The sequence below is a fragment of the Beauveria bassiana genome (genome assembly GCF_000280675.1).
Source record: "Beauveria bassiana ARSEF 2860 unplaced genomic scaffold BBA_S00019, whole genome shotgun sequence".
NCBI lineage: Eukaryota > Fungi > Ascomycota > Sordariomycetes > Hypocreales > Cordycipitaceae > Beauveria > Beauveria bassiana.
In genome coordinates, this window is record NW_007930854.1 from 275,549 (window position 1) to 303,311 (window position 27,763).

The following is a 27,763-nucleotide window of genomic DNA, read 5'->3' on the forward strand; positions in this document are numbered from 1 at the left end:
ACCATGTAGCAATGCAGCTATATCTGCCCGTATCAATTCATTGCATTCTTATACAAGAAGCTGGCGAGTTCCAAGTGCGACGTCCTCTCACCTCGCAACATTTCGAAACCCTCCTTCCGAAACGCCTTGTACCCTTGCACAGCCAGCTTGCGATACTCGTCCACCTCGTCCCCATTCATCCCAATGACGCTGATCCTTCCCACCAGACTCAGCAGCAGCACATTGACCAGGACCCGCGCCACCCTCCCGTTTCCCTTTGCAAACGGCCGGATGCACATCAAGTTGTGATGATACCTCGCCGCCAGCGCATACACATCCACCCCTCCTCCCTCTTCCATCTCCTTTGCCAGCTCCTCGCAAAACTGCGCCATCCGGTGCTTGACCGCCCTCCACCGCATGTCAAGCAGCGCCCGGCCCCCTCCCTCATACCCGCGGTACTCGCCGCCGCCAGAGCCGCTCTCGCAACCGACCAGCCGCCGATGCGTCTCGCAAAGCATCGCCTCGGACACGGCCCGTCCCTTGAGCAGCACCCGGTCCATCAGGTAGCAATACGCGTGCGCGTGCCGAATCACTTCGAGCCTCGACGCAGCCACGGCGCCAAACGTCGCCCTCTTGCCGCAGTCAATGAGAAAATGCACGTGCGGCGCGTAGTCCGGGTCGTGATCCGGGTCCGTGATTGGCGCGAGAACGGGCGCGCCGCGCAGCACCTCGAGGCAGATGAGTGCCGTGTGGTCGTAGCTCGTGCCCGCCGACGCAATCATGTTGGAGCCGTAGATGGCCGCGTACAGGTCCGCCTCAAGCTGCGAGGGCCGGTAGCCAGGACGGTGGCGGGCCACGGCCTCGCAGACATTGCTCTTGAAGCCGGCCATGCTTCCTATGCTTTCTCTCCTTTGAACAAGGTATTTGGGTTCGTAATTTTGTTTCGGTGCCGGTTTCAGGAACGAGGTTGGTCCTCCCGTCCTGGTAAATGCACGCATACTGGTAGGCATTGGCCGCGCATTGCTGGCAGGCGCGGTTCAAGGTGTTGTCTGTCGCGAGCGACAAGGTTCAACAACGTGCTTGTACTTTCGTCCAACCAATAGCGCCGTGACACTTGGTTACGTGTCCCTAATTCACAGCATGTATTTGCCTTTCGTGCGTCACGCCATGGCGTGGCGGTTTAAAGTCTAGAGTCCCGGGGCCAGACTAAGCCACACACCCCAACACAAAAAAGCACGACGGAAAATTCTGAAAAATGGTCCGTAGAGTTTTCGGTTCTATGGTAAGTAACCTTGTACAGAGTCTCCAAGGCCGCCAAGTCCTGTCCTTCCCCTGGCAGTGACAATGAATGTGTCTTCATCTGTGAACAACTTCCACCCAAAACGCCGTAATATGTATATAGTGATTCAGTTTCGTCAATGAAAACTCCGCGGCTCTTGAATTCAGTGAGCCGAAGTGTGGTTATTGCGACCAAGCGTGCTCGGCGTGTCGCTACTCGATCTATCGGCTTGGTTCAGCATACGCCGGCTCTCATCGTGGTCTTCATCACTGAGGCCCTCAAGTTCAAACTCCTCGACGTCGCGCAAACGGCTCTCCTCGTGGGCGTCACCATTGAGGCGAATGTGACCGTTGCTGTACTTGTCGCCCTCTTCCTTGGGCGAGAGGCGGTCGTAGAGATGAATGAGCATGTTTGCGAAAAGAAACACCATGAAGGCTAGGGAGTAGAGAATGAGTGTGTAAGAAACGCCATCCATGGCACTAGAGTCGACCAGGTTCATTTGCTCCTCGGTAGCGCCCATAAAAAGGAAGCCAGCAGCGTACATGAGGAAGACGGGAATGTACTGGAAGCTGTTCCAAGTGCGGCCGCTCTCGTGGAGGGACTGCTTGTCCTTGAGGACAAATGCGATTTCAATAACACGGGTGACACCGACAGCCATCAGCGTCTTGCCAAACATGGCGTGCGTCATGGCGCTGACCATGAGCTCCTGGGGATGCGCAGACATGGCCCAACCAGTGATGAAAATGACAAAGGCGGGAATAAAGTTACGTTTGGGATTCCCGTCACGGTCGCGGCTCAGCCAGATGCCAGCCAGGCCGGCGCACCACCAGACAATGCCCATGGTGGTGTGCTGCCAATCATTTTTGACCCAAGCGGTGCCCCAGCGGTGCTCGGTAAAGGTGTTGATGCAGCCCCAAACGGCAATTACGGAGCTGTCGAAAAATTCTTGCGAGCGGCCGGTGCGACGCATCCATACCTGCCCGGCAAGAAGAATAATGGTCAGGAGGATACCGTAGGCGATGAAAGCGCCTCCCATGATGAAGTGGGCAGCGCACTGACCCAGGTGATCGCCCTGGCAGAAGCCGAGGGTCGTGATGCCGCCAAAGATCATCTGGACCCAGGCGAGCAGGGGCATGGCCTTGCCGATGACGGAGTGAAAGGGTCGAATGAGGAGGCGGATGCGGCCGTTAATGCCGCGCTCCCAGTGGCCCTTAAGGTAAAGGCCGAGCACGACCTGGGCGACGAGGAGCAGCTGAAGAATGTTGGCGAATACCGAGTGAACGTTGTTGGCGACATATTGGCGGCCGCCGTGGGCGTGACCGAGGAAGAAACCGAGCAAGGCCAGGGAGGAACCAACGGCCTGGGTCGGGACGTGCCACCGTGATTTCGTCATCTGGAAAGAGGCGTTAGGCTACAGGGGGCCCATGACATGGGAAAGGATCAACTTACACCAAAGACCATGCCAATGGGGAAAATGACACCATAGGCAAGCATTTGAATAAAGATATGAATCCATGTAATTGAATCCTGCTGCACTGTCAGCTGATCGCTCCGTTGTCTCGCGTTTGGATCGGTACGCACCAGAGGCTCCTTGGTGGCGGTCTCGCCCTCTGGAATATTTTTTTGGACGCCATGATGGTCGTGAGCCTGAGCAGCACTACACAAGGCAGCGACAATAACTAGAGATGCCGTCGATGCCAGGCCCGCGGGATTGTTCATTCGTCCGATGGCCATGACTGCTCGCCGCGGACGCGGACCACAGCGTGTCTTGACTTGAGTCGAGTAGTGGCGTTTACGTCGGTATCGCGGCCAAGGAGGCGCAGGTTCGGGCTGAAGACTGTCGCGTGAACAAGGGCAAAAGCGAAAGCCCGCGAGATGTAGTGGTGAGGAAAGGGACGAAGGGCAAAAAGGACAAAAAGGGGCGTGTCCCAAGGCTACGGAAGCCCGGATCTAAAGCGTCGGCCAAGTTGGCTGGTGGCCTGGTGCTGCCAATAATCACAGCGAGTAGCGAATTGTGAACCTGCTGATTGGCTCCTTCCGGGGAAGTCAGTGGATCACCCGTAGAACCGCAGTTCAGAGCTAGCTTGGCACTACAGGGGTCACTACCTATAAGTTAGTTATAGGATAACAAGGACAGCATCGTAACTGTATATCGCCACTTTATTGCTGAAAGTCCTGGCAGCAATGAATAAATCTTGGCATGAGTCATGTGTCTCCTTATTTGAAATTTTTCCACTGTCTGTGATTCCGTCACCGTGGTAGCCCTTGCCCGAGCCATGCAGCTGTCGGCTCATATGCCCATCTAAGTATTTACTGCAAAACAGACCGCGCCTATTGGCATTCCTTCAGTGTCACGATTGCCCGTGCTAAATACGTATTTCGCTCTTTGAAGATTTCCTACTAACATTCCATACTCTCTGTAGTATGCCTTCATTTCGTCCAAACTGCTCACGAAATGTTTCAGCATCCCTGCCAGCGATCAATCAACTGACACGATAATCTTTACGCTCCCACACCACTCTTCATGCCTCTGTATCTCATTATTGCGTTCTGGTGACTAACACAGTTCACTTGGATCCATAAACAGAGCAGTACACAGATCCCATTCAAAGTTTATGTACGTAAGGGCCTGCATCAATACAAAGCCCTCAAACTCGAAAAGTCGAGCGCAGATACGCGGTGAAAGTGGCACGGTAGTCATAGAAATTCTCTTTGAGCGCTTGCAAATGAGTTGGCATTGATTCCCTTCGCTGTAACAGAAAAGAGACGGATAGAAATTTCTTAAGAGTCTCTCGCTGTAGTGGGTGGCGTTTGTGTCTGGCAGACTGTGTGTGTGCATCATACCCTGGAGACGCTCGCCAGTGCAATTCGTGCTCTCTTTATAAGAATTCAGGCGGTGCAAGACGGCTTATGTCATTCAAGCCTCTAAAACAATAGCCTTCAATTTTCAGTCTGCATTGACGGACTAGTATGTAACATCACGGCCAATGTACAAGGCAAATAAAGTTGCCAATATCGCAGCAATATGTAGCTAGACAGATGGACTAGTTAGGTCACGCGATATGTACGAACAATTAACTTTTAAGATTGAGAACAAATTGAACCTAACCCTTTTCGCAGATCTTCCATCCCAATCCAATCCCCCAGCCTCCCTCGAGCAAATATTTCGGCCTCTGTCTCTGGTCAGCGCCATGCCTTTGCTCGATTGTCTGTGTTTCGCTCATTAGACTAGAGAAGGCGAATTGTGATTCCGAGCGTGCAAAGAAAACGGATGTCCTGCCATCGTCTGTGATTGAAGTACTGAAGGATGCCAACGAGAAAAAGAGGCATACACTGAGGCCGGTAAATCTGGCTTCTGAATGGCGCACGCATTCGAATTTCATATTGGGAGTGTTGGGTGTCATATTGTTGGTGTTGATGGTGAGAGAATCATCGGTGAAGGCGGGAGATATGTTAGCATATTTATTACATTTAGAAGCCAGTGAGCTTCGTAATTGAATCGCGCTTCTTTTTGCTCGTAGTCTCATTGTATACTTCTTTGTCGAATGGCAGCACAGCGTTGTGACTGGTATCATTTCAAGATCTGCTGTGAAAGCCGCCCGAACAAAGCCTGTAAAACGCCATCACCGCCAAAGAAGATTTTCAAGAACCAAAACGCCAGTTTGCTTCAATGAGCCAGAAGCAGAATCAAAGAAAATCAGGCAGGGTGTTTCTGCGCCTGCAGCACAATTACAGTGCCATTACCGTCATCTGCTACCCGCCTGCGACTGCGCCTCGAGAAGCTTCTTGGCCTTGTCCCAAAGCTCGGCCTCCATGTCCCGCTCGACCTTTGTGCTGCGGCTGTTGAGCCAGCCAACATCCAGGTTACCGACCGCACCGACGCCGTTGGGCCTGAGCGACGCCCTGGCCGGTGCGTTGGGGTCGCCGCGCGACGCGCTGTTGAGGTCGACAATGCCCGCCTCCTCAAGCGCCATGATCTGCCGCTTCATGCGCACGTCGATGTCGTGCAGCGCCGTGAGAAAGGCATCGGTGGATGCAGTAAAAGCGTTCTTGGCCGCGGGCGCGTCAATTTCGGCGGCCATGTAATCGGCAGGGGAGTCCGAGGCCGACGACGGCGTGGTGAGCGAGTTGAGTGCCGTGGCGGCATGGCCCATGAGCTGCACGGCGGTTTTGTCAATGGCGTTGAGCTGGCTGATGTTTTCTTCAATAGTAAAGGGCTCGTGGGTGCCAGAGGACCGGCCGTCTTCCATGGCCACATCGTTTGGCGATGTCATTGCGGATTATCGTGCCGTTGGTCGTCGGGTTGGAGGATGAGAGTCTGTTCAGGCGATGCTGGCGCTTAAGGAGTCTGATGGAGTGGAGAGCGCTGTGAGCATAGTGCATCAGGGGAGCATTTAGTCGCACTGGGCATGACTTGACAACTTGATCAGGTGAGAAAAGAAAGCCATTTTTATTTATTCAACAAAAGACACCTTGATTGCATGTTAAAACTGGCATCGCTGCCTCAGTCTCCTGCAGTGAAAACGCGACGCAGAACCTAACAAGTGATGCATTCAATACACCGCCATGATTTGCGCCTGATGCGCCTGAAACATGAAGCCAAACTACACAAGTTTAGATCATCATTGAATGCTCAGAAATTCGATGAATTTCTCTGATAGAGTTGTTTTGATTATGCCAAGCTGATTCGGCGCGCTGTGAGCGACTCTACAAGATCTAACTCCCCCGTCGCGAAGTAATGTGGGGCGGGTCTCGAACTGGAGGACGCTTCACGACTCCGTCTTCACTTTCGCATCTCCATCGATGCGACGAATGCCGACACGCGCGTACGCACAGCCCTGGAGGTTATCATCGTCGCTTATCTCGCCGTCGATAATCGAGACTGTTCAAATCCTTGCGCAATATTCTGTGCGCCCGCGGTCGACGTGCACGCACGGCGCACGAATATCGGAGTCGCACCCCTCGTTCAACGACGGCAGTAACTATCGCGCGACTGGGCTCACCTTCCCCGATCGATCGAGTGCGAGGACTGTGACCAACGTGTCGTAACGCACAAAATATTGCAACAAAATGACTCAGCAAACACCAGTTCCCCCGCCGGTGTACGGCCAACCAGCCCCTGCTCCTGCACCACCACCAACTGCAACCCCATCAGCCGCTGCGACAACATCAGCTGCGGGAGGAGCTATGTCTAACCAGAATCTGAATCAAATAGTAAGTTTTAGAGAGCAGAGACTATCGAGAGGCTGCGCTATCTGCGGCGCGGCGCGTGCTGTGTCCCCGAAGCTGCATCAAGAGCCATCAGTTTGGGGACTCTTTGCTGACTTTGAGAAAGGTGACAGATTATTTGCTGAAGCGCGGCTTCAACCGTACCGAAGAGGTCTTTCGCCAAGAGTCTAAGCATCTCGGATCGGATGGAAAGCCTATTCACCAGCCTGCGTTTGTTGGGCCCAAGAAATACGGAAAGGCGTACAGACTTCTCAAGGCTTGGGTTTTCAACAACCTCGATATATACAAGGTACTTTTTATCCCTGACACTACTGGTTCATGTCTAACTCTATTTAGTTTGAACTATCCAAGCTGCTATGGCCAGTATTTGTATATTCGTACATCGCCCTAGTTGAGAACGGGTATACCGAGGACGCCAAGATTTACCTCAAGGACATGGGCCCTCAGTTCCAAACAGCCCATGCTGACGACCTCAAGACATTTGCGACCGTCACTCTACCAGCACATACTGCGGATAACCCCATTATTCAGCTTTACAAGAACAACAAATATCGTATCCCGCTGAATCAACATGCAACTGGGGACTTGTTCAACTTCCTCGAGCGCGAGTCTGAACATGGGGGCACAGTTATTCGTCATATACTGGTCAACCACTGTCAGATTGACTCGACACAGCGCGGTCCCATCACCCCATTCAGCTTTGAGTCCGTTTTCCGACGCGCCAAAAATATGGATATGGAAGACATCGACACAAGGGAAGGTGTACCTGGCATCAAATTGGGGCTCTCAAATAAGGATGTTCTTGATCCTGCCGCTCCTCTACAACTAGGCCCGCTCCCCATGGACGCCGACTTGCGCGACGATTTGCGTGCCGAACTCGAGGATGAGGAGAAGCGCAATCCTCCACCGGCGGGTACTACAACGCTTCTGGAAGAATTCGACCAAAAGATCAAACGGGAGGACAGTGCTGACGCCCCAAACCGAGCCGATCTTCCTCTACCCCCGTCAAGACCACGAGATATTATGCTTGAGATGCAGAAGCTCCGCGAAAACAGAGATCGCTTCAAGATTGAAGGACGTACCGGAGGCGTTGGAGTCGCTGTCAGTGCCTGCATGTTTACATTTCACAATACCCTGGGCAGTGTCGCCTGTATGGACTTTTCCGATGACGGACAGCTCGTTGCTGCCGGCACGTCTGAATCATACATTAGAGTCTGGTCACTGGACGGCAAGGCCCTGTCATCGATGAACGCACACGAAAAGGACTCCAAGTTCAACAGCAGAAAACTGATTGGTCACTCTGGACCTGTCTATGATGTATCATTCTCGGACTCGGCCGCCGGCGCACCCCAGCGACTTTTTGGAGATGAGGCTCATCCAGGTGCCAGGATTGACACTAAGCCCAAGCTATTGCTGTCATGCTCTGCGGATAGTCAAATTAGACTCTGGTCTCTTGAATCATGGTCCTGCCTCGCTGTATACAAGTCTCACGACGGTCCAGTGTTTCGATCGCAGTGGGGTCCTCACGGGCACTACTTCCTGAGCGGTGGCTATGACAAGACTCTCCGACTCTGGATGCAAGATCATGCGTCGCCCCAGCGCTTGTTTGTTGGTCACGATACATCTCTTTCTGCCTTGGCCTGGCACCCCAATGGCATGTACGCATTCTCCGCGTCCGACGAAACCGACAAGTCCATCCGCATGTGGTCCATCGTTACTGGTGGCTGCGTACGTGTTTTCTCCGGCCACACCGATTATATCAGTGCTTTGGAATGCGCACCCAATGGCAAGATACTGGCCAGCGCTGACATTGCCGGCAACATCTTTTTCTGGGACATCACCAAGGGCACACGCATTAAGCGCTCCCGCGGGCACGGAAAGGGCGGCATCTGGTCTCTGAGCTTTAGCGTCGAGTCCACTGTGCTCGCCTCTGGTGGACAAGACGGGACAGTTCGCCTGTGGGATGTGGAATCGCCTGCCGATCCTCATAAGGCGGCGCAGCAGGCCGGCCTGGACGCCGGTACGCTGGCGGGCGCAGATACTCTCAATGCCGGTGCGCAGGACGCTTCACGAGCGGCGGGGGCGTCTCAGCAAGGTTCCGCCTCGACGAACGTGGCAGGCGGTTCCAAAAAGAAGGGCAAGGAGGTGATGATTACTCCAGACCAAATTAGCGCGTTCCCTACCAAAAAGACTCCCGTCACCAAGGTCAAGTTTACGAGAATGAATCTGGTGGTGGTTGGAGGCTGCTATGAGCCTGAAAGATAGACTTGTGCAATGTCTCGAGACTCGAAAAAAAAAACACAAAGGATTGAATTTTGCGAGAGGAAAAAGGTTTACAGATTCTGGGAGCTTGGACATGGATCAGCTGCTTAACGGTCATCCAGGCGTTTGGATTCATTTGTAAACTATCTAGTTATTAGGCAGGTACTAGAATGTGACTATACCCTAGCTGTACCTGCGTACGCAGAAATTGGCAAGTTTGACTTGGAGCACTGATACTCGATATTGACTCTTTTCATTGTAGTCTGTTGATCGATAGGTACCTAGTTCGTTTCGTTACCAGGCCATACCTAGTAGTCATGACAAGAGGTGGAGGAGCGAGTGGGGCGACGTCGACCTTACGCAAGTCCTCCAGGTGACCGACCTCCACTGACGTTGATGCTCTTGGAGCTTGGTGCCTACCCGTCGCTCCGCCACCAACCTGCCTCTCCAACGCTCTTTTCCCTCAATCAACAACACGCAATCCCGCTGCCGATCAATTCCGCCACTGTCACAACACACATATAATGGACGTCGAGGAGTCTCCGTGGGCCGACTCGAGCCAGACCGCCACCGCCGCGCAGGGTGGCTCCGCATCCGCCACCTCATCAACGACGGCGCCGGCCGCCGGCAGCGCCTCATCCCCGTCGTCGGCCGTGCGGCCCTCACGCGGCCCTCGCCGTCTCGTCGCCCAGCCCACGCGTCTCGAAGCTGTCGAGGACCCCCTTGGGCCGCTGAGCGCCGCAAACGACGACGATGCCGGGCCCGCCGAGGCGACCCCCCCGGTGCCGCCGCAAAAGGAGCAGCTGGTGATGCGCACGACCATGCCACCGCAGCACGCCCAGCCGAGACGCCCAGCCGATCCGCACCGTATCGACGACGACCACCTGGAAGCCGGATCAAGGGGCCCTCGCGTGCCGCCCCCAGTGGACGCGGCTCTGCCGAGCACGAATCAGAGCAGCCAGCAGCCCAGCGTCAGCGTGGAGCAGGCCGCCAAGCCGAGTTTCTATATCAGTGTTGGAGATCCAGTCAAAATTGGTGATCTGACAAGCTCTCACATTGTCTACTCTGTGCGGACAAAGGTGAGTAGTCAAGTCCTCGAGAGGGAGAGGAACCGTTTGTGGCTAACGTGTTTGGTACTAGACTACTTCCCGCGCTTACAAGCAGCCTGAGTTCGAGGTGAAGCGTCGCTACCGAGATTTTCTCTGGCTATACAACTCTCTACACGCAAACAACCCCGGCTATGTGGTGCCCCCACCTCCCGATAAGCAGGCCGTCGGCCGCTTCGACAGTAACTTTGTCGAAGCCAGACGTGCAGCCCTGGAAAAGATGCTGAACAAGATCACCGCACACCCGACCCTGCAACACGATGGCGATGTCAAGATATTCTTGGAAAGCGAAGCCTTTAATGTGGATGTGAAGCAAAAGGAGCGTCGTGATCCTCTGCCCTCGGAGAGCAAGGGCGTGTTGGGCTCGCTCGGCATCAATGTCGGCGGTGGCAGCAAGTTTGTCGAGCAGGATGACTGGTTCCACGACCGCAAGGTGTACCTTGATGCGCTGGAGAGCCAGCTGCGAGGATTGCTCAAGGCCATGGAGACGATGGTTGGGCAGCGCAAGATGATGGCCGAGGCCGCTGGCGAGTTCTCTGCTTCTCTCCACGCTCTATCAACCGTGGAGTTGTCGCAGTCACTGTCGCAGCCTCTCGACGCTCTCTCCGACCTGCAGCTCACTATTCGCGACGTCTATGATCGCCAGGCGCAGCAAGACGTGCTGACGTTTGGCATCACGATTGAAGAGTACATTCGCCTGATCGGCTCCGTCAAGCAGGCTTTTAGCCAGCGTCAGAAGGGCTTTTATGCGTGGCACTCGGCGGAGTCGGAGCTGCAGAAGAAGAAGGCTACTCAAGATAAACTGCTGCGCCAGGGCAAGAGTCAGCAGGACCGCCTGAACCAGATGAATGCCGAAGTCGCCGAGGCCGAGAAGAAGGTGCACCAAGCCCGGCTCTTGTTTGAAGACATGGGTCGTTGTATGCGTACTGAGCTGGATCGCTTTGAGCGCGAAAAGGTGGAAGACTTTAAGAGCGGTGTCGAGACATTTTTGGAGAGTGCCGTCGAAGCACAGAAGGAGGTAAGACGATGGCTGTCTGACGCTTTTGGAATTATGGTTTACTAACGTTGAATTGCTAGCTCATTGAGAAGTGGGAGACGTTTTTGATGCAGCTCGACGCCGAAGATGATGCTTCGGCATTTTACAAGCCCCCAGTATACCAGGCCGCGAGCAAGGGAACGGGCGACACGGCCATTGATCGTGCAAGGGCGAGAATCGACGAAGATTCGGATTAAATAGTTATTCCTCATTTTTAGGGCGGTTTCATTTTGGCAAGGCGTTTTGCAAGGATGTCTGTGCTGTACACTTGAGCTGAATGTAGGATAGGCCCTGCAGTGGAGAGATGGTTTTTTGCTGAGTTGTTTCGAGACATGGGCTACGATGCATAAAATGACGAGAGTAAGCAGTGTCTTGCAACCATCCACCTGTCCTTTGATATTTTGTTTTCCAATACCGTGCGAAGGTATGAAAATGGTATTGGCCAGTACCGGCTGCTTTGATCTTGTTGCGTGTCGTGATGAAAAGGCCGACCGATGTGAAACTGCCCGCCGCCGTTTTAACATAGCCTTGTTGTGTAAACCGGCAGCAAGCATGGACCAGGTTTCGATCAAGACGAACTCGTCATATATCTCGTTGATGAATAGCTTGCCGGACTGAACCAGAAACAGGTACCCTGGTTGGGGGAGGCGCACCTCAAACCAGCTAGCCTGCTACCTAGTCAAAGTGCCGAAGTGCTCGGACGCGCGGCCTGGGAAGCCCTGGCTGGAAAATTGCGCCGCAGTGGGGACATTGTGTTCGTAGGGGAAGCTTGTCTCGCCTCGCCCCAGCCTTCAGCTGACTCTGCGTCCCTCTGTCTATCCCCCCCCCCCCGCGAAGTTTCTGTCTCTCCCACATGGCATTGTGGCACCTACTTGCAGATAACGCCGTCTTTACTTTTCCTGAGAAAATTTACTTCATTGCATTGTCCCAAAAATCCGGGGTATCCGAGTCTATTGGCAGTTATTTTACCTAATTTCATTCTTGAACTGATTACACCCCCCTTTCGCCCACGATTTCCGCCCCAAAACGCTGGTGGTGTGAACCACAAATCAGATCTCTCTCCGCAAAAGTCACACCAAGATACGATTTTGAAGCAAAGTCTGGAGAAAAAGACCAAAAAAAAAGACGAAAATGGATGGTATGCGCCTTCTCGATCAACACATTGATAGGTCCCTGTGGCCGATTGATCCTGCTGAAGCGGCTACCTACTACTTTATCTGGGACTTGTCGTCGCGCGGGGTCGAGACGAAGCGTGCAAAAGAAAATTGCGCGTCGGGACGATGGCCCAGAGAAGATGATGAGTGCACGATATTATCAGTGTCTCTATCGCGACAGAAGCTCGAAAAGGAAGGCGGCGACGGCGCTTATAGTGGTGGTGGGCTGCTAGGTATGGTGCGGCGGGTATGCCGGCGCGGCGAAGGGAAATGCATGCAGAAGAGGCTGATCGATAACGACCCGATGGTTGGGGAGATGCGGGAGAAGCAGCACCAGTACCAGCACCAGCAGAAAGAGCAGAATGGGGGGAGGAGATGGTCGGACGCGACGCTCGTGGAGCGGCGCAGGAGTCTGGGAGAGAGGAAACTGGTCAAAGATTGACGCAGGAAACACCGGTGACGTTCATCAGGGCTCTTGCTTTTACCTTTTCGATTCTTTTGCCGATACTCTTTTTCTGCACTCAAGAGTGTCTGATCTCTTGCCATTTCTGTTTCCGTGGCCACTGACGATCGGGTAGGGGCCTCGGCACATCCTGGCGTTTGGCCATTTATGTCACCCTGTCTCAATGATTGCAATGGCAACATTCACTCAGAGAGACTGCGATACCCCTTGTTCACTAATATGCTCATATACTCTGTATATAGAACCCTACTGTACATATAATCCGACCCTATTCTCGCAACACATGCAGATTTCCTCATCTTGATTGAGACACAGGCCCAGGAATGGCGGATCCAGAGTTCATCTTCCTTTATAATAAAAGAGAAATATTTTGATGCAAATGTACATGATTTTACAAGCATGCCGCGTCCAGCAGCATATCCCTCCTCTGCAAAGTCAACTCGTTTCCCCACTCCCATTCTCTCCTATTTCCCATTACTTGCGTTTTCCTTGGTGCACCTGTTTTCCTCGCGCCTCCTTCATCGCACCCGTGTCCTTGGGCGCGTATCCAGCCAGCAGATCCGCAAACGCATCCCCTGTGCCCGACGCGCCCGCCGTCGCCGACTCGGGCGTCACGTCCGCCTCCTCCTGCTGCTCGCCCGTAGTCGCCGCCGTCGCATCGAAGCCGCGTCCGAAGCGCTCGCGAAAGGCGGCGAGGCGGCCGGCCTCGTCGAGCTCGACGTTGCGGAGCGACTTGTCGCTGGGCTGCCACAGCAGCGCGTTGCGCGTGTCCTTGACCGGGCGGTAGAGCGGCTCCGGTGATGTCGTTCGCATCGTGTATGTCGAGCCGTCGGAGAGGCGCACCATTTGGGTGAATTTGTAGGGGCGGCGTGGCCGCGCGATAAAGGTGGCGTGGCGGGCGTGTGCGCGGAGGGATGAAGACGGCGTGGTGGTGCGCGTGGTTGTGGAAAGGAGGCACGAAGAGGTGCCGGCGCGGGTGGGCGCCAGGGCGACAGGGAGTTTCGCCATGGCGGAGGTGATGGAGGGCCTCTGTATAGTGTCTAGCTGCCGATGGCAAAGTTGTGCAGATATTCGTCGACCAATTGCGGGTATTATGAGTGTAGCTCGATTCGTAGAGGTTGGATGTGCTGGGTTCAAAGTGAAGCCTGAGATGGCTCCGCAAAATTTCCTGTCCGCAGCCACAGGTATCGATAAGCACAGACGTCGCGACTTTGGAGCTAGCTCTGCACATGAAGTCTGCATACATACCTCGGCGCATTGTAACACTCGGGCTGATTTGGTCATCGCTTGCTCTGTTCTGCACTGTCATATCTCTGTTCTTCTTCTTTTCGTCGCATCTCGTCCTCAGTACCGCAGTTGGATCCCACAATGGGCAAGTCTTGCCAATGAAGGGTCTCTCAACAATGCGGCTTTTGGCGCACTCTTCCTCCCGCATAGCCACATCACAGCCGCGCGCAGATGCATCGAGGTTTCGAAGATGGCAGTGCTCCAGGCACTTTGGCGTGATGCAGGTGGTGAGACGGGTGCAGGACGGAGTTGGCGTGGCAATTGGCTTCTGCGACGCAGTGACGGGGCGTCCGCTCTCCACGATACTACCAAAGGAGTTCGCGCCGGTACTACAGACAGTGACTGGCCAAGGCCCCTCTACATGTACGGATTTCCGCTTCTTATAGGCTACTCCAGCTTCTGATGATACAGATAGATGTGTCGAGCCGTGGCTTTCGACCATCAGCGTCCCGTGCCTCATCGTGGCACGTCGCGCCGCCCTCGCCCCCGACGACCGACCTCAAGGCCCCGAAGCCTCCGCCCGAGCAGCTGCGCGCCGTGATGCGTCTTCTATCTCAATCCGTCGTCGTGTGCACGTCGGCCGGCCACGACAAGATCCCGCGCGCCATGACCATGTCGTCATTTACGTCGCTCACGCTCAAGCCCACGCCCGTCATCACGTTCAATGTCGCGACGCCGAGCCGCACGCTCGACTCGATACAGGCCAGCCGCAGCTTCAACATCCACGTGCTTTCAGGCGACTCGAGCGGCGCGGCCGTGGCGGACCATTTCACGCGCGGCAACGAGGGAGCCGATGTGTTTGCAGGGCTGGAGGACGTGGTGCTGGAGCAGAGCGCAGAGGATAGCACGGCGCTCGCGCCGCCGCCGCCGCTGCTGCGCGGCAAGGGCGTGGTGCATGTGCTGCGGTGCAGGCTGCTCGAGGATGAGCCGGTGAGGGGCCTCATCAGGGTGCGGGATCATATGATTGTGGTGGCCGAGGTGGTGGAGATGATACCCGGTGTGGAAAGCAACGAGTTTGGGCTGGCATACGCGGACCGCAAGTATAGGCAGGTGGGGAGCGTCATTTCCAATGAGTGAAACGTGCATGGCCGCGTGGCTGCGTGGCTACAATTGTAATTATTTTAGGTTGCCGGAATACATTGGCGTTAATGGATGCGGTGGCCTGGCCATTGGCAACAAGTCTCCCACAATTGTGACACTGTTCAGCTCTGAGGTCGTTCGAGCAGGGCACCGCCGAGAAGTCTACCTTACGGTGAACTGTTCCATTCGAGGACTGCAGCTGCCAACTGACGACGAGGCGCGGGTCAGTCATTTTCATGCTTCAGAACTACGTGCAAGTTATCGTGAAGATTCTAGTCATCTCAACGGGTACAGGTGTGTTGGTTTTGGGCATCGATTAGATAAGAGATTTATTATGGGGCCATTGGGAACCCTGGTGGCGGCTGTCAAGGCAAGCCAACTGGCGAGAAGCTTCCAGATAATTGTATGCGGCCGATTTCTTGCGTGGACTGTGGACAAGGTACGGGACGGGCCATGTGACGAGGCAAACAGGAGCGTTTGCGAGTGAATTGGGCACAGCGGTGCGATGGCATGGGTAGGAGTTGTGCAACCCAGATGCTCCAGCCTCATCGTCAGCCTCCCCGGTTTTTCTTTGGGCTGGGGGTTGCCTTGACCGTCTCGTAGACGTGCAGTGAGTGTTGCAGGAACCCCGCCATCCGCAGAGGCTGGCTGCCGTAGCCTTCAACCGTTGCCTTTTGCCGTAATAATGACTTCCTCTGTAATTTTCCATCCGGAAATACATGCCACTTCCATAAAGAAAAGAGAATAGGCAGTTTCAATTCGCTCTTCAGGTATTCTTTTAGGCGCTAGAGCCTGCCGCTAGAACCCGCCGGTAGAACCTGCCGCTACAAGGGTTTCCCACCGTGGCCCCGTGGGATGTGCTAGAAACCTCCCAGGCCATCCAGCTCCCTCTCGGCCAATCACAGCCCCGCCAGACCGTTGCCGTGGAAAAGGTACCGCCCGTTTACTCCGTAGAATCTCATGGAAACTCTGGATAGTGGCGGGCAGGCCAAACGCAGAGCTGGCACAACCCTTTTTAGCTCGACCTCTTCTTCCTCTCCGCCTATTTCTTCTCTTGGTTCTTCTTTCCTCTCTTCATCAACCACTTTTTTCATACCCAATACTCTCCCCTTTGCCTCTATGCTAAAAAATCTTTGGACAATTCTCACGTCTAAAGCTTCGCATTCACCTTTTTCCTTTCCATTAAGAGCGTCTAGGTAAGCTTTTGCCCAATCGCATTGTTGGCCGCTGGTTGGATAGGCATCTCGTTTTCAAGAGTTTGCGGGAGCTCGACTGGCAGCTGCACGCCTCTGCCTGCTTGAGGGTGCATTCTGAACGCTGCGTTGACCGATTGGTCAATTACACGCCGTTTACGAAACCGCTCCTGCCCCGCCATCCACCGGCTGCGTTCTCTCGCAAAATTTCCAGCCGTATTGTCCACCTCACTAACATATTCTCCAGAATCACAAACCTTTGATACCCTTCACAATGGCTGAGACTTTCGAGTTCCAGGCTGAGATCTCTCAGCTTCTCTCCCTCATCATCAACACCGTCTACTCAAACAAGGAGATTTTCCTGAGAGAGCTCGTCTCCAATGCCTCCGATGCCCTCGACAAGGTCCGCTACAAGGCGCTCTCCGATCCTAGCCAGCTCGATTCTGGCAAGGATCTGCGCATCGACATTATCCCAAACAAGGAGGCCAAGACCCTCACCATTCGTGATACCGGTATTGGTATGACTAAGGCTGTATGTAACTGAAAATGTTCAACTGCAACGTCAACTTTGCTAACTTTTTTTCAGGACCTTGTCAACAACCTTGGTACGATTGCCCGCTCCGGCACCAAGCAGTTCATGGAGGCCCTCACCGCTGGTGCCGATGTCTCCATGATTGGTCAGTTCGGTGTTGGTTTCTACTCTGCCTACCTCGTCGCCGACCAGGTCAGCGTCGTCTCCAAGCACAACGATGACGAGCAGTACATCTGGACGTCTTCTGCTGGTGGTACTTTCAACATCGCCGCCGACACTGAGGGCGAGCAGCTCGGTCGCGGTACCGCCATTATCCTCCACCTCAAGGACGAGCAGGCCGACTACCTCAACGAGTCCAAGATTAAGGAGGTTATCAAGAAGCACTCCGAGTTCATCTCGTACCCCATCTACCTCCACGTCACCAAGGAGACCGAGAAGGAGGTCCCTGATGAGGATGCTGAGGTTGAAGAGGTTGACGATGACAAGAAGCCCAAGGTCGAGGAGGTCGACGATGAGGAGGAAGAGAAGAAGAAGAAGACCAAGACCATCAAGGAGACAAAGGTTGAGGAAGAGGAGCTCAACAAGCAGAAGCCCATCTGGACTCGCAACCCCCAGGACATCTCCCAGGAGGAGTACGCTTCCTTCTACAAGTCTCTCTCCAACGACTGGGAGGACCATCTCGGTGTCAAGCACTTCTCTGTCGAGGGTCAGCTCGAGTTCCGCGCCATCCTCTTCGTCCCCAAGCGTGCTCCCTTTGACCTCTTTGAGACCAAGAAGACGAAGAACAACATCAAGCTCTACGTCCGCCGTGTTTTCATCACTGATGATGCTACTGAGCTCATTCCCGAGTGGCTCTCCTTTGTCAAGGGTGTCGTTGACTCTGAGGATCTCCCCCTCAACCTGTCCCGTGAGACCCTTCAGCAGAACAAGATCATGAAGGTCATCAAGAAGAACATTGTCAAGAAGTCTCTCGAGCTCTTCCAGGAGATCGCCGAGGACAAGGAGCAGTTCGACAAGTTCTACAGCGCCTTCTCCAAGAACCTGAAGCTCGGCATCCACGAGGACTCTCAGAACCGCAACACCCTCGCCAAGCTCCTCCGCTTCAACTCGACTAAGTCTGGCGATGAGCAGACCTCTCTCACCGATTACGTCACTCGCATGCCTGAGCACCAGAAGAACATGTACTACATCACTGGCGAGTCCATCAAGGCCGTCTCCAAGTCGCCCTTCCTTGACACCCTCAAGGAGAAGGGCTTCGAGGTTCTTTTCCTTGTTGACCCCATTGATGAGTATGCCATGACTCAGCTCAAGGAGTTTGAGGGCAAGAAGCTCGTTGACATCACCAAGGACTTCGAGCTCGAGGAAACTGAGGATGAGAAGAAGGCCCGCGAGACTGAGGAGAAGGAGTACGAGGACCTTGCCAAGGCTCTCAAGAACGTTCTTGGCGATAAGGTCGAGAAGGTTGTCGTCTCACAGAAGCTCGGTCTCTCTCCCTGCGCCATCCGCACTGGCCAGTTCGGTTGGTCTGCCAACATGGAACGTATTATGAAGGCTCAGGCTCTCCGTGACACCTCCATGTCCAGCTACATGTCCTCCAAGAAGACTTTCGAGATCTCTCCCAAGTCTCCCATCATCAAGGAGCTCAAGTCCAAGGTTGAGACTGATGGTGAGAACGACCGCACCGTCAAGTCGATTGTCCAGCTTCTTTTTGAAACCTCGCTGCTTGTGTCTGGCTTCACCATCGAGGAGCCTGCCGGTTTCGCTGAGCGCATCCACAAGCTAGTCCAGCTTGGCCTCAACATTGAGGAGGATGACTCTGCCCCCGCCACTGAGGCTGTTGCCGATGCTGGTGCTCCTGCTGCCGCCGCTGGTGACAGCGCCATGGAGGAGGTTGACTAAATTAAAAGCAAGAAAAATCGGGATTCAGGACAAGAAAACCTCTATGGAGTTTGATATGCTTTTGAACACACGGTTGGCTGTGTGGCCGCTTTTGGCCTGTTTTACGAGTTTTATTTGTTTGCAATGATGCCATAATTTCCCCTGGGCGTTCGTCGAAGACGGTGCGAGGGTGTATTCTAGCTGTCTATGATTATGAGTTAGATGAAGTAGAGAAATGATTTTCTACAAGATTGTTCCATGCAAGTGAATGTGTCGATGCGGTGATGTGTGTTGCTCATGCTATTGCGAAGTTGGCAATTTCTTTGCTCGTGGATGCAATTGAAGAGCGACGGAGTATGAAAATAAACAGGGCGATGAAATTCTATGTGTGGGTATGTAGAGCTAGGTAAATGAACAGTATGAAAGCCAAGTTTTCTAATGTACAAATGAATCTCCTCTGATGCCGCTCACAGCAGTACGTAGAGGGCACATATCATGGAGAGGCCCATGATCATGGACGACCAGAAGCAGACATTGTTGAGGGTCCTCTTTCCGCGAACCCATTTTGTGCGCTGCAGCATGACAATGGGCAGCTGCAGCATCTGGCAGACGAAGCCGTAGCCGCGAAGTTTTTTCGTGATGCACGCCATGACAATCTCGTGGCCCATGGCCGAGATGAAAAAGGTAATGGCGGTGGCGCCGCCGCGGCCGGCCAGCGGGCGCGAGGCCGAGTACACGTGGCGGCGGAGAAAGGCGTGGACGGGAATGTTCCACTCGCGAGAAAACTCCATCCAGTCGGTCGAGTTCCACCAGTCTGCGTAGAAGCGACGATCGGCGAAGCGAGTAATCTCGGCCATGGCGCCGAGGACGTACTCGAAAATGACGAGGAAGACGAGGAGGAACGTGAGCATAAAGGGAAAGAGGAGCCAGGAGATGGTCTCGGCGAGGACGAGGCCCGTCTCGGCAAAGGAGGAGGAGAGGGTGGCGGCAGCGGGGAGGGCGGCGAGACGGGCCTCGGCGTCAACGAGGACGGGGAGTATAAAGTCTTCCGAGGTGATGGTGAGGAGGAAGATGCAGCCAAAGACGGCGACGATTTTGGAAATGAGCGAGGTCCAGTTGATGGTCGCGACGCGCGGGTACTCAATCTCGTAGCAAAGGGTCGGGCAGAAGAGGTAATCAGTGTAGTTGGCCCATGTAAGGTTGTGAGGGTAAGTAACGTGGCCCATGGGAGAGGTGAGCTCGCGGGCGAGGGCGTCGCGGAGGAGCTCAATCTCGTCGTCCGAGTCGCATTCACGGGTGGGACTGGGCCTTTTGATGTCGGCGGACGGCTCTGGCTTTGGCGGCGCCGAGCTGGACTTGGCACGGCTGGTGGTGGGCGAGGTTGGCGGCGTCGTCGGCTGCTGTTGTTGCTGCTGCTTGTCGTCAATGTTGCCATGATGCAGATGAATGTCCTCTGTGCCACCGCCGAGGTCCACGGCGAGGCCGGCCTTGCTAGAGCGACGGCTCGCCGCGGCGACAGGGTAAATGTACGGCGGCGACCGCTCCTTTGTGCCACGCGCCGTCGGAGCGTCCAGCCTACGCAGGCGCTTCTCCGTCTCGGAAAGGTGCCCATTGTAAAATGCGTACGAGTGCATCTTCATGAGCAGCACCATGGTGTGCAGCAGCAAAAAGACCTGCGCCGTCCACGTCCACTCGAGCCAGAACGGAACCGCGACCCAGACGGCCAGCCAGACGGCCTGGTAGACGCTCTGCAGGGCGACGCCGCCCCGGCGCCACGTCCAGAAGCCGTTCTGCGGCGCGGCGCGAAACAGCCGGTGAAGTGGCAAAGACACGGCCGTAGTGGCGACCATGAGAAAGTCGGCAACGGCAAGGTGCCAGAGCTTGACGGTGAAGAGGGACCAGATGGCAAAGGAAAACGGGTAGCCCGTGTCCTTCATGTGGCGGAGCATGGTGGTGATGCCCATGATGGCGAGGCCGATCCAAAAGAGGTTGAAGAAGCCGTGAAAGTCGCGATAGTCGGAGTCGGGGTCGAGGTGGGAGAGGCGCGAGGTGAAGTCGGTCGTGGGGAAGATGCGGCGGCGCTGCTGCTGCGCGCGCTGCTCGGCGCGGAGTGTCTTGCGGGCCGAGGAGAGGGCCTTGTTGGAGGGAGGCGCATTGTCGGGGACGGGTGTCGAGCGGCCGCTGGATTTGTGTCTGTCAGTACGGAAGTGGTAAGAAGAAGGTAGAGGGGAGACGCGCACCTGGTGGCGGTGCTCGCAATGCTGTCGGGGATGCTGAGGTTGCTGTCAGCGGCGGCGACTGGCTTGCGCGAGCGTGGCCGGAGGAGGTCTGGGTCGGCGTTGCTGACAATGTCGATTGCCGTGGTCGCCATGCTGGCTGGCTGCTGTGTGGTTTGCTGTGACTTTCCAATAACGGCTTTGACGAGGAATGTTAAGAGAAAGACGTTCGTCTCCTTTTAAAGTGGACGGGGGAACCCCCCAAAGGTGGCGAACGAGTCGTGCGGGCGGCCGTCACAGCCCGGTGGAATTGAAACAGGAGCTTGTCATCTATGATTGCGAATCACGCGGTACATGGAAAAAAGAAAGAGCAAGAGAGCTCTCTCTCTTCAGGATGAAGCGGAAAGAAGAGGAGACGCGGCGTGTGTGTGTGGTGTGTGGCGGGCCAAAAGAGAACAAGGTTAAATGGCAAGCTTCTCCCCGAAGCTCCGTCTGTTCAGTTGCCCAAGTCAGCGACGTCCGGTCGATCCGAAAGTATTCCTTCTAGTGTGGAACAAAGCAGGTGACTTGGGGTTTTTTTTTCTTTGTGTATGTACAAAACTCTCCGACGGGTTTTGCAGTAATATTCCTTGGTATTCTCGAAAAAAATGTGAACAAGGACAGCACACTCTATCAAAGGGCGGCCATGCTTTTTGTTGGTCCCCCCCGCCTTGGCAGGTGGTTGGCCGTTGGTGATTTCATATAGCCGTTGAGCGTGGAGATTTTGCGTAATGGACACGGAAGCCAAGGCGTGCTAGGCCAGCCCTTTTACGAGGCGTCAGCAGCGACTACCTAAATCAAGGACGATAAGGAATTTTAGTTTATTTGCTTGATTTTCGCGAAAAGAGAAAGAAACAAAAAAAGTTGAATGCTGGCTAGTCAAGTGACGTAACGCGACTAGCTGGCAGTTAGCGTATTCCAATCACTGAGCGCCACGATCCCTAACCTGTTGCCTAGCCCTAACTAACGTCATCCATGTGCAACAACTTCGATCCGCCATCACCGGTGCACACGCACAGGCGGTGTATCCTCATCCTCCGTCGGGGAATGCCACATTATGAGAACTACTAGGGAAACGGGAGTTTTTCGGTTTCTCTCTTTTCAATATGAGCGTGATTGGTTGCAAGTGAAAGCATAAACGTTGTGGCAAGCTACGAACCCCCCCGGCAATAAGAACCCCATCGCTTTGCTCGGTTTTGGCCTCGTGCCCCCGATCCACCCGGCGAGCCATCAGACGATCCGCTCCGAAACTCTAAATGCCCGCCCATGTGCTGGCTAGAGGTTATTGGGACTTGGTTGTATGTTGCGCGCGCGTTATTTTACAAGTTAGTCCAATGGCAGGACAGCAAAAGTTGATGTGAGTTCAATCAACCAGGAAACGCTCCAGTGTTCGAAGCAAAAGGGTACATTCTTCCCCTTCCAGGTCGACCAACCAATCGCATTAGTTACGTCGATGAACTGCAATGGTAGCCCTCATATCTTGTCGTCTAATTTCCGCCTGTCCCTTCCCTTCCCACGTGTATAGTTATTCACACTCATATCTTTACAACGTCCCTTAGAGTTCCAAGTTGCGCGGCTAAGGTGGCCGCGTCCCCATTCACTGCTTTCGTACCCAAGACGATACTCGGCCGAGTAGTAAACGAGGTGGTTGCAAAGTCAATCATACTTTTTAAAATCCATCGAAAGTGACAGATCAGCTTGGTGACTCATGTATGCCCAGCCATTTACCGGCAGGCTCCTTCTCTCGTCAGCCAGTACCAACAACACATCCGTCTTCATTCAACAGCCATAGATTCTACCGCATTTGAAGCTACGTCTTGTTATTCACGCAGGATTCAAGTCATTTCGGGGAAGAAGGCCAATTGATTAAAAGAATCTAAAAACGCCACCGTGCAAGGCCCCCGAGGGCGCTGGCCCAAAACGTGTCCAGCATCAAAAACCCACTATATAAACGAGAGTGTTCGTGTGTGTCTGGTATATCATGATTCGCGCCCTTTACAATTCCCAGACTTCAACTCACTCAGTCTAGACATGCTAGAATAAAGTAGAGTCAAGTGCCGGTATTGTCGCAATAAAGCAAAAACCAATCCATGTGCAAAATGCGCCGCAACCAAGAAAAAAAAATCACAGGTAATAAAGGTCCCCGGAAAAAATGCAACTCCGTCCAAAATGCTCACAGGCAGAGGATTCCACAGCGAGTTTCTCCATGCCCGAATAAATTCAAAGTTCGTGATTGCCCGGATAAACATGCGACAAAGTTCATCAAGACATGCCTCATTTCGTCAACGTGAGAAGAGAGTGTGTGAGAGAGAGAGAGAGAGAGAGAAAGAGAAAGAGAGAAAACTTGAAAAGCAAAAAAGTGCGACGAAAAAAACAAGACAAAACCAGTTGTGTTTGCGAAGGAAAATAAAGGCGATAATTCCTCCAAATAACTCAACTTGGTAAGCGTTCCGTTCTGGCTCTGGACGTAGTTCCAACCTCCCTGAGCCAGTCCAGACACCTGATTGAGCCATTCAATGTAGCTACAAAAGCCGGGCCTCATGCGCGCACGGGGTTGTTGTACGATGGATGATATTGGCTGTACTGGATGTCTTCGTACTTGGAAGTCTTGACGCTAGGGTAGCGGCCGGGTGCCATGCCGTAACTTCCCTCGCGGTAGTTAGAGGGAGCGCGCGTATCGGGCCGCACGCCTGGTCCGTACATGTAGTGACCATGGCTGGCATCAGCGTCCATTGGAGGCGGCGCCATTGGTCGTGTGCGTCGGCTGCTGCTGTCCACCTCGTAGCGAAAGACAGACGAAGAGCCCACCGGCTCGGGCGACGCCGTCCTGCGGCTGCGGTACCTGCGATCCCGCTCGCGCTCGCGGCCGTAGTCTTCGTCAGACTCTTCAGGTTCTACATGTACCTGCGGTTGATTGCGAGAGCGGTCTCGACCTCGCGGCATATCCGGGGCGGCAAAAGTGTGCGCACGCTTTATGCCAGGGCCGGGCCGGGTAAAACTAGGCTGAGGCATCGAGTTGGTACGCGGCAGATGCATGTCGTGATGGGGTGGCGAGCTGCCCATGGGCATTGAGCGGCTAAATGACGATGTGTGGCGCGTGGCGGGAGAAGGAACAGCGTGAACATTATCGTCGAGAACCTCATTGGAAGATTTGCGATAAGCCGAACGCTCGCGAGATAATCGTGGACCGTCGCCGGAGCCGCGGCGTGAGGGAGCAGACGATCGTCGGATGAATTCGTCGGAATCCGAATCTTCCGTCGCATACACCTTCTTGGAAGTGGTGGGAGGTGGCGAGGGAGCGGCAGGAGGGTAGACGGGACGGGTGGAATACGAATAGGAACGATTTAAGCCAGGGGCGCCACGGGAAGCCTGCATATACGACGTCGCGGCGTTGTAAGCCAGACAGTCGTCAGGAGAGTACAGATATGGGCTCTTGGTAAGAGGCGGGCGGGACGAGGGATCGGGTTTTTCGTCGCGGGGTGAGGCACGGGCCGACTTGTCATCGTGCTTTTTACTCGAACGCTTGCGTTCCGACTTGGGGACTTCATCCTCGAAAACCTCGACCGAGGCCTTATGATTGCGAGATCGGTACTTTTCCTCGGCCTCGCGCTTCATGTCGCGATCACGCTGTTTCTCCATGCGTCTCTTTTCAGCCTTTTGGGCTTCTTTTTCGGTCTTCCGGCGGGCGGCATCGTCCTCTTCCTTGCGGCGGCGTTCGCGTTCACGATCACGCTCCTTGTCCTTCTGACGCTCGCGGTCCTTTTCGGCATCGCGCTTTGACTGCCGTTCAGAAACGCTGGGGTCGCGCTTGGAGGGGCGGCTGCTCTTGGTCTCAAAGATGCGAGTGCCGCGGGGGGCATATTCGTCGTCGTAGCGGCTGAACGAGTAAACCTTGGCGGAAGAGGGCGAAGACTTAAAGGTGGATGAGCGCATGTCGGGGGTGCGAATCTCAAACTCGGTCGAGTACTTTGCTCTGGGGGTGGAAATATTGGCCTTTTCCTTGAGCTGACGACGGAGATCTTCAAGCCTGGCCTTGTCGTCGTACTTTTGGCGCTCGGCTTCGTTGGTGAGGAGTTCGTAGGCCTGCTGGACGCGCTGAAACTCATTCTGCTTTTGCTCCTTGAGTTTGGGATCTTGAACCTTGTCAGGATGGCACTGGAGGACGAGTTTTCGGTACGAGGAGCGAATCTCTGGTACCTGGGCATCCTTGGAGACGCCAAGTATCTTGTAAGGGTCCGGCGGGAGAGGAGCCATGTTTGCGGATGAGATTTTGCAATGTTAGAGAAGTCGAAATGTATTGAAGAATAGGGATGGCTGAGGTGGGTGTGTGGCGAATATTAGCGCTGGGGGCATCGAAAGATGAATTACTGAATCAGGAACGCTGGGGGATGGTGCGTGATGAGTTTGCCTCGTGGGTGGTACTTGTGCACGGGAAGGCAGTGAGTCGTTGAACAGGTGTTTGGACAGATCTTTGGTCAGGTCGTTGGACAGGTCGTTTGGACAGGGCCGTTGAACAGAGTCGAAGGAGGCGGTGCTGCTGAGTAATGTTGACTGACGGTCTGTTGTCGGGACAGGAATGACCAAAGCGTGAGTGGTGACTAGTACAGCGGGCAAGAGGCCGGGGAAAAACAAGGCGTAAAATAGCAGTAATACAGCGCGATTCGAAGGGTGACGAACGAGTCAAATGCGGTCGAATAGAATTGAGAAGAATAAAAAAGAAAAGAAAACGAAGCCAGCTGCGAGACGGAGAGCAGTGAAGATCCCGTGGCTCTGGCTTCGGTGTTTGTTGTTGAGAATTGGGGGTGTAGAGTTGGAAATGTCGCTCAAGCGAGGTGCCGAGCAAGCGGTGGTTGGCAAAGGAAGAAGAGGTGGGCGGTGCGGTGAAGATGTAGTCTTGAGCTGGAGTGGTGTGGTGTGGCGGACCGTGAAGAGTGGTGTGGTGAGCGCTGAGCGCTAACTAATTACTGAGTAGAGTAAAGAGTGGATGCCGGCGCTGAAGGGGTGAGGCAGTACAATACTACCAAGTAGGTACTAAGGTAACAGTGTATCAGTAATGGCAGGCACTTGATGATGAAGCCACAGGGACGGGGGGGCGCAAGGGGATGGGGGGCAAGGGGTGGGAGAATGAGGTACGGACAAGTGTACTTGCAGGTACCTCAGACTTGCAGAGGCCCGGGAATCTCGTCTTGGTGGTGGTGGACGTCACGGGCGGGCAAGCGGGCTGCAGGCGGGTTTTGCGGGCTGTGGCCTGATTGGTCAAGGTGGAGACAGTGTACAGTGAGGTACTTATGTCTTGTACCAGTAGGTGTTGTTTGGGTCGGCAATGGTTTGGGTGCGCGGGAACGGTCCAGGTTGCACCTGGCTGTGATCAGAGGGCACGAGAGTGGAGAGAGGGTCTGTCCAGTGTCGAGTGACTGTCCAACTTTGCAACTGGCCGACTTGCCCTCGTTTTCTTTCTTTCTGTATCTTTATCTCTCACTCAAAGCTTGAGGTGTGGTGATGCGCTCTATGTACGCCGCTCTACTGGTAGCGTGAGGGGTCCGCTGTGGCCGGACAGGTCAGGCCCTGTGAGAAGATGGTGTGCTAGATTTTGGCGACCTGGTTTAAGAGCAGGCACCGGGCAAACAGGCCAACAAGAGTCTGGGCGATGCGTCAATCGAAGAGAAGTCTGAGCGGCCAGACCTGATCAACACTGTCTCTTGTAAATTGTCCCCCGAGGGCAATCCAACAGAAGGCCGCCGCTGTTCAAGTACCAATAAGGTACTCACTTTCGCCCTTTGCAGTAGCGTGCAGAATAAAGAGCCCCACAACTCCACGAGCCAGCCACGCCACGGTACGGCTCGCGCTGCGAGGTCACGTCAAGCAGGGGTCTGACCAAGTAAGTACCAAGTCCCTTTTTCAGCCAATCCAGGCCGACATGCTACATACGCACGAGACGTACACTTCAGAGAGGCGAAATCTGTATTTAAAAATCCCGTCTTTGTTGAGTGAATTCCAATGACAATCACTGGCACTAAAACTGTCAAACTGAAACGGGACCCGGTCAGCCTGTCGAGTCCCCGAAAAAGGCAAAGTCAGCCGTGCTTCTTGATCATGATGGAGATGATGATGATGATGATGATGATGATGCAATGTGGCATTTGTTTCTAGAAAGCCCGCTGCAGCAACGGAATGAATGACCGGTCCGTCCGGGAGACCACGGGCATGGCGAAGACGTGCGATTTTTTTGGACATCCTTTTTACTTGCTCTGGTGGTGGCAGTCGAATGACTGGCAACATATTGCTTGCCATTTCTGCCGCTGCGCCCGCCGTGGAATCCCGCTAATTAGTTGTCTTCTGTCCCTTTCCTCGCCATTCGAAAACTCACCGGAGAAAATGAAAGAAAAAATGGGCGAAAAAAAAATACATGTAACTTACTATTTAGCGTCTGATGCCGAGCCAGTAATGTGCCTCGAAAATGGTGGTCGGTTGGGACTTGGGAGCACCTTCGGGGCGGTACCAAGGTAATTAGTGCCGTTGTGCGGATATTTACTTCCTACCTTCGTGGTGTAGTTGGTTGCGAATGCTAGGTACGCCAAAGACAAAGAAAAGTACCCAAATAGTAGCGGTGAACTTAGCGGAGAGCGAAGGTACCACAACAAGTACCTATTGTTCTACCCAGTGCCACCTAAATATCCGTTGGTAGTGGCGACTTGACTTCGACGTTCAAGGCAACTCCCCAGAACTTGTTCCAGGATGGTGAAGAAGTATGCAAGATTTCTCTGATGATCCAAAAATATTTCCGCAAGGGTTAAATAATTATTAAATTTATCCTTGGCCTGTTTTCGATCTTCAACTTTTTCTTTTTTTGGCCTTGTCAAGATTTTGGCAGCCTAGTTTGCCTAGCAACCCAAGTAAAGTGTAAGCGTTGGCGTCGTATCGCAGTCGCGTTTGCCAAGTTGATTGACTCGCTGCCAGCTCCGCAACTTGGATGCACTTGCCAATGGGAAACCCCAACAAGATGCGATGATTCAGAGGGGCAAGGCACCTT

The 27,763-nt window shown here is 54.2% G+C and overlaps 10 protein-coding genes across 10 annotated transcripts; 4 read left to right on the forward strand and 6 right to left on the reverse strand.

Moving 5' to 3' along the window:
* Window positions 1-32: 32 nt before the first annotated feature.
* BBA_06509 (fic/DOC family protein) lies at window positions 33-869 on the reverse strand (the record flags this gene model as incomplete). The annotated part of the gene is made up of 1 exon (XM_008601606.1): window positions 33-869. The coding sequence occupies one exon, from the start codon at window positions 867-869 to the stop codon at window positions 33-35; it is 837 nt and encodes a 278-aa protein (XP_008599828.1).
* Window positions 870-1,421: 552 nt separating this feature from the next.
* BBA_06510 (YTP1-like protein) lies at window positions 1,422-2,992 on the reverse strand (the record flags this gene model as incomplete). The annotated part of the gene is made up of 3 exons (XM_008601607.1): window positions 1,422-2,651; window positions 2,708-2,785; window positions 2,840-2,992. 3 exons carry the CDS (start codon window positions 2,990-2,992, stop codon window positions 1,422-1,424), a joined length of 1,461 nt encoding a protein of 486 aa, XP_008599829.1.
* A 2,012-nt stretch (window positions 2,993-5,004) lies between these two features.
* BBA_06511 (mediator complex protein) lies at window positions 5,005-5,532 on the reverse strand (the record flags this gene model as incomplete). Its single annotated transcript, XM_008601608.1, has 1 exon — window positions 5,005-5,532. The coding sequence occupies one exon, from the start codon at window positions 5,530-5,532 to the stop codon at window positions 5,005-5,007; it is 528 nt and encodes a 175-aa protein (XP_008599830.1).
* Window positions 5,533-6,328: 796 nt separating this feature from the next.
* BBA_06512 (transcription initiation factor TFIID, subunit TAF5) lies at window positions 6,329-8,752 on the forward strand (the record flags this gene model as incomplete). Its single annotated transcript, XM_008601609.1, has 3 exons — window positions 6,329-6,472; window positions 6,594-6,776; window positions 6,824-8,752. 3 exons carry the CDS (start codon window positions 6,329-6,331, stop codon window positions 8,750-8,752), a joined length of 2,256 nt encoding a protein of 751 aa, XP_008599831.1.
* A 521-nt stretch (window positions 8,753-9,273) lies between these two features.
* On the forward strand, window positions 9,274-11,088 carry BBA_06513 (vacuolar protein sorting-associated protein vps5; the record flags this gene model as incomplete). Its single annotated transcript, XM_008601610.1, has 3 exons — window positions 9,274-9,828; window positions 9,890-10,873; window positions 10,933-11,088. The coding sequence occupies 3 exons, from the start codon at window positions 9,274-9,276 to the stop codon at window positions 11,086-11,088; spliced, it is 1,695 nt and encodes a 564-aa protein (XP_008599832.1).
* A 1,894-nt stretch (window positions 11,089-12,982) lies between these two features.
* BBA_06514 (ribosomal protein YmL36 precursor, mitochondrial) lies at window positions 12,983-13,516 on the reverse strand (the record flags this gene model as incomplete). Its single annotated transcript, XM_008601611.1, has 1 exon — window positions 12,983-13,516. The coding sequence occupies one exon, from the start codon at window positions 13,514-13,516 to the stop codon at window positions 12,983-12,985; it is 534 nt and encodes a 177-aa protein (XP_008599833.1).
* Window positions 13,517-14,013: 497 nt separating this feature from the next.
* BBA_06515 (flavin reductase like domain-containing protein) lies at window positions 14,014-14,872 on the forward strand (the record flags this gene model as incomplete). Its single annotated transcript, XM_008601612.1, has 2 exons — window positions 14,014-14,158; window positions 14,211-14,872. 2 exons carry the CDS (start codon window positions 14,014-14,016, stop codon window positions 14,870-14,872), a joined length of 807 nt encoding a protein of 268 aa, XP_008599834.1.
* A 1,470-nt stretch (window positions 14,873-16,342) lies between these two features.
* Window positions 16,343-18,499, forward strand: BBA_06516 (Heat shock protein Hsp90; the record flags this gene model as incomplete). Its single annotated transcript, XM_008601613.1, has 2 exons — window positions 16,343-16,600; window positions 16,655-18,499. 2 exons carry the CDS (start codon window positions 16,343-16,345, stop codon window positions 18,497-18,499), a joined length of 2,103 nt encoding a protein of 700 aa, XP_008599835.1.
* A 446-nt stretch (window positions 18,500-18,945) lies between these two features.
* On the reverse strand, window positions 18,946-20,849 carry BBA_06517 (sterol O-acyltransferase; the record flags this gene model as incomplete). The annotated part of the gene is made up of 2 exons (XM_008601614.1): window positions 18,946-20,659; window positions 20,719-20,849. 2 exons carry the CDS (start codon window positions 20,847-20,849, stop codon window positions 18,946-18,948), a joined length of 1,845 nt encoding a protein of 614 aa, XP_008599836.1.
* Window positions 20,850-23,271: 2,422 nt separating this feature from the next.
* Window positions 23,272-24,987, reverse strand: BBA_06518 (DnaJ domain-containing protein; the record flags this gene model as incomplete). Its single annotated transcript, XM_008601615.1, has 1 exon — window positions 23,272-24,987. One exon carries the CDS (start codon window positions 24,985-24,987, stop codon window positions 23,272-23,274), a length of 1,716 nt encoding a protein of 571 aa, XP_008599837.1.
* Between the last annotated feature and the right edge of the window lie 2,776 nt (window positions 24,988-27,763).